Source organism: Bison bison, unplaced genomic scaffold (assembly GCF_000754665.1).
Source record: "Bison bison bison isolate TAMUID 2011002044 unplaced genomic scaffold, Bison_UMD1.0 scf7180017864266, whole genome shotgun sequence".
Taxonomy (NCBI): domain Eukaryota; kingdom Metazoa; phylum Chordata; class Mammalia; order Artiodactyla; family Bovidae; genus Bison; species Bison bison.
In genome coordinates, this window is record NW_011494838.1 from 1,958,002 (window position 1) to 1,967,050 (window position 9,049).

Here is a 9,049-nt window from a genome sequence, read left to right on the forward strand (position 1 = left end):
TGGCAGTTCTGTGCCCTGAATCCAGGAGCCCCAAGTAAGCTCCACACAGAAGACGGTCCCAAGAGATTACTACTAACACGGCTCCCCCTCCAGCACCCGGGCACTGAGAAATAGTTCCCCAACTCACAGCTGACAGCTAACGTTAGAATCAGCTCCCTATCGATAGCGTGGAGGGCACACGTTGCATCTGTCTCCAGTCCTCCCGTGACACCAACGGGCGCTGGATGGGTGGGAGGGCGGCTTGCTCGGAGAAAGTGTCTGAACATCTAGGTTACTTCAACCTACAGCAAATTCGCTATCATTTTCCAAGACAGAACAGAACTCTGCAAGATGCTGTCTGCCTGCAGGTTGTAGTGACGTAGGCTGTACACACAGTAAAGGGTCCCAGAGACTGGAGGGTGATCGGCCGGCCGGGCGGAAGCCCGTGGAGGCGCGGCAGCACGTTGGACGCAGCCTGCAGCCCGCATGCGCAATGAGATCCGTGGCTCCCAGACCCTGACCCGTCATCCTCTGGCTGTTTCACGCGCACAGAGATGGTGAGACGCAAGCCCACCGCCCTCTGAGGGTGCGGGAGAGTGAGGATGAGTGTGGCTGCGCCCCCCCAGTGGAGACCCTCAGGTTCGTCCCTCCCCTGCCTCGGGGTCAACGCCCAGGGCACAGCTGTGGTTCCAGCTTCCTTTCTTGGGCTCTGGACTGTAATAACCGCTTATTACAGTCTCCATCTACCCAGTGTCACAGCTTCTCTGTGAAGCAGCACTTCCCACAGCTTAGGGACCACGCACCCACCCCTCCACAGACGATCAGACCCCCGGGACACACACTCTCACTGTAGCAGGCGGTCCGCAGGCACCCAGACCCCAAGGGACACTCACTCTTGTAACAAGTGGTCCGCAGGCACCCAGACCCCTGGGGACACTCACTCTCACTGAAGCAGGTGGTCCGCGGGCACCCAGACCCCCGGAGATACTCACTCTTGTTGTAGCAGGTGGCCAGCACGCCTTTGTCTGAGGGGCTGGCACTAATGTGCCAGATCTCCCCCACCTGATGCAGGAGCACATTTTTATTGATAATGTTGTTCTCGTCGTCAAAGTCTATGACGTGGATCTACAGACACAAGGAAAGAGCCGGTCAGAAGCTCACACACTTCCCACTCGCCTTCACAGACCACAGAGACCAACAGGAGAACCAAACGCACCTTGGACACCTTTACCAGTCCCGTACTGTGCTAACAGCGTTCATTCTACATGCACCTCTGACTCTATGCCTCTCAGAAGACAAGTGTGAAATCCCTGCCACGTATTCAGCCTGCGAAGCCAGAACCCCGCCCCCGCCACGCCCAGTCCTCCAGAGGGGAGACTGGGAAGACTCCGACCCCCGCCCCGCACGTGGCGCAGGCAGGCCACGGCCGGTGTCACGGCCAGAGCCTCCAGGAGGGGGCCGCCCGCCACGACCGTCCCAGGCCTGCGGCTCGGCTAACCGGAGCAGGGCGCTGCTGCCTGCCGAGGACCAGGCTTAGCCCCGACCGGCCCCTCCGCAGTGGACACAGCTCATGTTGGAAGCAACCGAGGACGGAAGGGGTGAGACAGTGCTGCACGTCAGGTCAGCACCGCTTAAAACGCTTCCTAAAAACAAGGCCGACAGCCGTCGACACCTCTGGTCATGCAGCGGTGATGACAGCATCGTGTTTCAGCCACTGAATGAAAAGTTGAACGTGCTAGTACCGCACTCTTCCGGATAATTTCTGGAGGATGAAAATGATGCTCACAGTCACTCTCTCCCCAATAGTCAAGTCACTGGGGAAAATACAACTTACAGTTTTTTTAATCAATTTATACTGATAATCATGGATCTGCACAAAGACCTAATCCAATCAGGAATGTTCACCGTGGCACTGACTGTCATAATGAAACACACAAGCCACCTATGTGCCTAGCAACGGGGAACTGTTCAGGCGAACCGACTGTAATGCAACACTGTGAAGCCAGCTACTCTTCTCTGAACACCATTCAGTGCCGGGAAAAGGGTCCATAACATACACAAGAGGGAGAGGGAGAGGGAAAGTCTCTCAGTCGTGTCCGACTCTCGGCGACCCCACGGACTATACAGTCCATGGGATTCTCCAGGCGAGAATACCGGAGAGAAGCCTTTCCCTTCTCCAGGGGATCTTCCCAACCCAGGGATTGAACACAGGTCTCCTGCACTGCAGGTGGATTCTTTACCAGCTGAGCCACCAGGGAAGCCCAAGAATACTGGAAAGGGCAGCCTATTCCTTCTCCAGGGGACAAAAGGAAAAAAGAAGCAGTAGAAGAGCCTCACAAATGCTCCACACGCTTTTTGCTAAAAAGTAAGCACGACCCAGTGAGAGAATCAGAAAGTGACTGGTTACCTTTGGGTGATGAAATTATAGAGGCTTTTCCTTACTTCTTTGTGGTTTGGCTTTATTTCTAAATTTTTTTCAAGCGCTGTTTTACAGTCAGAACAAACACTAAAATGCTGTTTTAAAAAACGTTTCCATGGTACCCGAAGCGCCTCCCCCTGCTGGCCCAGGGCCTCTGGCTGTGTCCTTGGCTGCTTCCCTCGTATCACGTTCTCACATGCAATCACTCCCCTGTCCCTCGAGGGCCGGCCTGGGCAGAACTCAAAGCCCACCACTGCCCCCTACAGCCTGTGCGACCCGAGCTGCGGTGTCCCCGAGAGTGCAATGACCGTGCGGGGACGAAGGTCCCGGGATTGCCGGGACTATGCAGCCCGGCAGAGGCCACCGTTCTCCCGGGACAGTGAGGAGATTAAACACCAGCAGCACAGTTTTTAATCTTTGAAACTCTTTTCAGTCCGTTTCTCCAGCACTCATAGCCCAGTGTAGTTTTCACAGTGGGTTTGGGAATACTCTGGGTGGACAGCTTCTATATAAAGTTTATAACAGTCGCATGGGAACACAGACTAAACGGCAACACACAAAACCAGGAACAATTTCTTTAAGAGTGAGCAAGAAGCTTCTTTCTAAGTATCTGACACGTTTCCTCCTTATCAGAAAATCCGTGAGCGCTGAGAAAAGGATGCACTGAGCTGATGTCCTGACGGCCGGGAGCACCGTCAGGACCGCCGCGTTGGGGAGCACGGGAGCGCCGGTTTCCGGGTCCTCCTTTGGGGCCGTGCACCCGGGGGCGCGCACACCCTCCTGGCTGGGGAGCCGTCCTTCCAGCCTGACCTCTTCCCGCACTTCCAGCTGCCACAGAGTCCCCGCGCCCGCCTGGGGCAGGCTCCTCTTTCTTGAGAGGAGGAGCAGGCAGGGCGTCCACCCTCCGCGGGTCTCCTAGGCGCTCAGCAGGGAAACGTCAGCCTCCGCCCTCCATGGCGGGGGTGTGGAGGAGTCCACGACCCCCAGGCCCACCTCTCCTAATCTGACACTCTAGTAATGTGCCCTTTAAGCTTCAGAGTCTAGGCTCTTTCCACACGTCCTCGCCCACAGCAGGCTCACGGACTGGGCCACGGGACACATCCTCCGGAGACGCAGTCCTCAGGTACGCTCGGGCAAGGCAGGGGATGTCATCACCGCAGACAAGCAGGGGTCAAAGGAACGGCGACTGATACGCCGCAGGCACCTGAGCTATTTGTACCACGCTTGTTCCTTTAATCCTAAAAAGAGCTCGATGGTGACAGGATGATCTATCATTACTAGCCATGGTTACAGGAGAAGAAACCGGGGCTGACAAAGTGGGAGCAGTGAGGCTCGTTCCAGAGCATGCGCTGTGGACCCCCCATGGTTGGGGCGCAGGGGGTGCCCACCTGCCACAACGCTGGGCTCTGCACCACAGCAGGTCAGCAGAGGACCAGGCAGCTCCACATCCCAGGAGAGAGGCTGTGACCCAACTGCCTATGCCCAGGGCACCACCACTTACGCCGCTCACGTCAAGTGAGCACACATTGACACGTGCAGCTGCGGGCCAGTTACAAAAACAAGCTACATCATGGAGAAAACACTATGGTTAGGGTGAGAGCAAAAGATGACGGGAATGAGGAAGACAGAGCAACTCCTGTTGGCTCCGAGGGGGGAATGCGTGTGCTAGGTTGGGGTACAAGTGTTACTTGCGGTCTTCACGCCCCTGCTGAGCTTTTAAAATGCTGTTAATAGCTCAGAATGGAGCTCAAGGGCTTCCCTGGTGGCTCAGCTGGTGAAGAATCCACCTGCAATGTGGGAGTCCTGGGTTCAATCCTGGGGTTGGGAAGATCTGCTGGAGAAGGGAACAGCTACGCACTCCAGTATTCTGGCCTGGAGAATTCCATGGACTGTATCGTCCACGGGGTTGCAAAGAGTCGGACATGACTGAGTGACTTTTACTTTCAATGAAGCTCAAACTCATATTTTGAGTTACCATTATTAAAATTTTAACGTTGGACTTGGCAGTACAGGGCTAAGGGCGTAGATAACACTCTGTAAGAGTTTAGGAGCCACGGCTATCAAACTTACTAGGAAGCCTGTGAAGGTGCTCTTAATCAAGGCCGCTCGTGTTCTCACAGAATCAGGGCTCAGAGAAAGCGGCCCCTGTCCTGAGAGCGAGCACATGACCCCAGGCCGACGCACCCTGTCCGTTTCATCTCTCACTAAACTCATAAACTCAAAAGTTCAGAGGGAAAGAAAAAAAAAAATGTGGCAAAACTGGAAACTAAAAAGCAAAAGTTCTCCCCTAGGAAAAGTAAAGCATCAGCATCTCCCCATGGGAAGTCCTCCTGGCACCGACCACAGCCCTCCGAGAGGCTGCTGGGCGAGAAGCTTCAGCTCAGCCGCCCCCAGCAGACGCCACAGCCTCCCCACCAGCGCACCCTACCTCTCGTCCAGATCCAAAGCCAGCCGTGCAGCCTGCAGCTCGGGAAGGCGACACCTCAGCTATGCAGGCTCGTGCTGCGGTGATTCCAGGCACTGCGCCCACAGCTCCTCGTGGCTCCCAGCTGAAGGTCTGGGGCCACCCCGCCCCAGCAGGGCCACTGGGGGCCTTCTGCAGCAGCGCCTGCTCACTTCATATCTCTGTCACTTTCTGGGGATTCTCATAACATCTCAACCCTTCCACCAGCCAGGAGATTACCCTTACGAGGCTCCATCCTCACAGCCCCAGTGCCTTCCAGAGGGCCCCCTCTGCCGCTGTCACGTCAGGGGTGGCTCCCATGTGCGTGTTTGGGGGGGACACAGTATTCAGCCCACAGTGAGGGCACATGTGGTCAGGGGCCAGGGAAAAGCTGGGGCGCGAGCGGGTCAGCGGGACAATCGGCCGGCTCACTCCTCGTGACCACACGTACACCTATAAGCTAGAAACACACGCAGCAGAACTGCTTCAAGAAGGACACGCAAGACGTGATCAATATGGCGAGACCAGAGCCCTCAGACCACAAATCGGGGAGCGATTCCTGGGAGTGAGATGGGAGGACGGGGTGGGGTGGGTTCGAGGCGCAGACCTGAAAGGGCTTCATGGAGACCCCACGGTGGTCAGCCCGGCGCTCCTCAATGGGACGAGCACTGTGCAGGCGGCCTCTGCAGGGAAAGCCCAGTGCAGAAGCAAATGAACCCCACGCTGCAAAAGCCCAGCTCCCAACCAAAGGAACACCTCCCCCCGGGAGAAGGGGAGCCCACGACAGAGGAGGCTCCAGGATGGCCTGCCCAGCTCTGACCACAGGCAGGGCCCCAGGCAACAGAAAAGGGACAGAAAATAAAGCAGCTCATCAGACACAGAGAGGCCAGCAACTGTGATAGCTCCTGAAATTTTCAGGAAAAAGAGCTGAGCTGAATTAAGAGCATGAAGTCCAGCGCCGGGCACTTCCCCGGGAATCGCCAGCTGCAGGGAGGCGCTGACGGCCTGAGGCGAACCGCGGGGCCAGAGACCCTCCAGCAGCCCCCCTTCCCAGCAAGGGCCCAGCCTGGGCAGGGGCGGGGGGCTTCCAGGTGGGCTGGGGGGTCACACGACGTCACTGTCACTGCCAGAGCTGCAGGGCAGGGGGGCTTGGCCCTGGGGCTGCCCAGACAGCAAACCTCAGCAGCCCGAGAGTCACAGTCACGGCACGCACAGGGGGCAGGGGACAGGGGGTGCTCAGTGGCCACCTCGCCACAGTCCAGCTGGGCCCCTGGGAGGAACCACGCGGCTGCTCAGGGCCGAGTCTTCTGTTTGAAGATGGGGCCAGGGCACCTGCCCACCCCACACACCCCCAGGGACCTGTCCAGCCCCCGTTTCCCCAGCGTCCCCGACCAGGACCGGGTGTCACCGCCTTTCTCTCTCATCAGCTTGAGGCTGCAGGCAGCTGCGAGCGCTCCCAGGAGGGGGATGCACACAGCACTCACACGGGGACACTCGCGACTCGCTGGGTGGGGAGGACACAGAGCGGGGCCCCCCGACATCCTCGCTGCAGGAAGCAGAGCAGAACGGGGCAGGGGACAGGGAGGCCCCCAGACGCCCTCGCCATGGGAAGCAGGGCAGGACAGGGCAGGGGACAGGGACACCCCCGGACGCCCTCACCGCAGGAAGCAGGGCAGGATGGGGCAGGGGACAGGGACACTCGGGGACGCCCTCGCTGCGGGAAGCAGGGCAGGATGGGGCAGGGGACAGGGAGGCCCCCGGACGCCCTCGCCAGGGGAAGCAGGGCAGGACGGGGCAGGGGACAGGGAGACCCCCGGACGCCCTCACCGCAGGAAGCAGGGCAGGATGGGGCAGGGGACAGGGACACTCGGGGACGCCCTCGCTGCGGGAAGCAGGGCAGGATGGGGCAGGGGACAGGGAGGCCCCTGGACGCCCTCACCGCGGGAAGCAGGGCAGGACGGGGCAGGGGACAGGGACACTAGGGGAGGAGGGCTCATCATCTAAAACACACGTGATTCAACCCCTGGCTGGCGAACTCACATGCGGCCAGAAAAAAACAAATAAAAACTGATGTTCTACTGAAAAGGTCAATGGTACAGGCCCGGAACTGAGTGGAACTAAAACGCAAGTAGCTGGGGAGAAGACAGTCGATCGTGCACTGGCTCTGTGCCCGAGCCCCAGCGCCCCCACCACACGCTGCGCTGGTCCTTCCAGAGGAGGCACGTTGCGTCCCCGCTGGCACTGGGCGCCTTCCTCCCCCATCCCCCAGCAGCACCCCAGGATGCACGGGGCCACTCTCCTCTTGCCTCTGGGACAGCCACGGCTAACTCTTTTTATAAGTATATCAGTCCCATCTGACATCTTCCAGGAGAAAAGCAAGACAAACACAAACACACACTCAGAGAACCAGAAATCGTAAGGAAACAACTTACATCACACTCACATTCCGAAGATAACCATGGCTCAGGGTGTGGGCCCTTTTGACCTATTTCTAGTCTTTATTCTATGCAGAGATGCAATTTTGTACTTTATATACGTTTTTTATATAAAGGTATAGTTGACAGAACATTATTTTAGCTTCAGGCATAAAATGGATTGATTTGATACTTGTATACATTGCAATTTTTTTTTTTTTAACACACTACTGATCACACACTACATACGACCTTAACATCTAAGAATCACTTAATTTTTCAGCTGTGATGGTTCTGAGGAGACTCAGCTTCCGTAAGCCTGTTTTCATGCATGCGGTGAGTGAACACCATTCTGAAAGGAAGGCGATTCAGCCAGGGTAACCACGTGGCTCTGCCATCACAACTGGAATGTCCTACTTTGCAACCTAGCCTTTGCGCAGTGTGACTGCCTCACGTTTTCTCCCCATCCTCTGTACTGTCCCAATAATGCTCCTTGCGTGTAAAGCTTTTTTGATGTTTTCAGTGTATGGAATACAGGTTAAATACTGTGAACATTTACGCGTGAAGCTCTAGACAGGTATCACCAAATGACCTCCCAGTGACCGTGCCAACACGAAGTCGTGCGTCTGCACGGGAGCGGGTTCACCACGCCCATCCGCACCAGACAGTCCCACAAGGCGACTGATGCCACCCCCCAGGGCGGGGTTACGGAGGCTGGCTGCGCCGCATGGCACAGCCTTGCATGTGCTCCCCCAGGGTTGAGGCGGGTGAGTCTCCGCAACATCCCCGCCCCTGCGTCCACGGCTTCGTCGCCACTGGAAGACGAGGAAGATGAAGTCCGGCGAGGTCGGTCCATTCGTTCAAGGCCAGACATCTGAGGTCTGGCCGAGGCCAAGCTGAAAACCTGACTTCATGAGAACCCAACATTCTTCCTAACCTAGAGACACAGGCCACACCCTGTGTCTCTCCCTGGATCGACCAGTGGTGACGGCTTAGACTCCATGTTGAGACGGGATTATGGCCTCGTCCAGCCTCATCTAGAGAGTGCTGTGAGCCATCAAACCAGTCCTCCACTGGCCGGGGTCAAAGGGGTGACACCGACCACGTACCCTGGTGCCCTCGACCCCTTGCATGGTGACCCCGATGCACCCACAAAACACTACCCAAAGGCTGCAACGATACACAGAGTAAGTTTACCTTCTCTCCTCCAGTCGTTACATATAGCTGGCTATGTAAATCCCAATGAAAGCTCTGTTTTGTTTGCGTGGCATTATTTCTCATGTTCTGCTTGAAAAATCAAGAACAAAATGGCTACAAAACTAAGAACAGGCTTGGTAATTAACATGTATCCATTTGTCAGAAATACTTACCTGATTATCATACTTGAGAGACTGCGTCCCAACCAAAAACCGAATGGCGTCTGTCTCCGCGGTCTGAGGCGTGAGGGCCCGCGCCTGCAGGGGGAAGGAGAGGGCACATGTGGGTGGAGGCGGACGGGCAGACCAAGCAGGCAGCCGCCGCCTCCACTGCTGCTGGGGGAGCCCCTGGGGCAGAGGGTCCGCCAGGCAGCTTAGAAACGTGCAGGAGAAGCCCTAGACTCTTGTACGATCTGTGACCCAACTGCACTTCCGAAGGATCTGGAAACAAATGTAATTGGACACAAAAATTAAACAGTAAAGATATAAACCGTTTTTAACAAAATTATTTAAGTCATCGACTGGTTGAACAAACTATTCTTCGATAACAGAGCAGAAGATGGCTCCCACTGAGGGCAAAGCAGGGGGTTTGAGCCAA

The 9,049-nt window shown here is 56.6% G+C and overlaps 1 protein-coding gene across 1 annotated transcript in view; it reads right to left on the reverse strand.

The window, feature by feature from the left end:
- TSSC1 (tumor suppressing subtransferable candidate 1) overlaps positions 1-9,049 on the reverse strand; it is a 63,217-nt gene that overhangs the window by 51,240 nt on the left and 2,928 nt on the right. Inside the window, exons 4-5 of the mRNA XM_010848442.1 lie at positions 8,626-8,824; positions 972-1,104 (exon numbers count right to left, since the gene is read on the reverse strand). Of these exons, the coding sequence (XP_010846744.1) occupies positions 972-1,104; positions 8,626-8,824 (332 nt within the window). The remainder of the gene's footprint in view (positions 1-971; positions 1,105-8,625; positions 8,825-9,049) is intronic.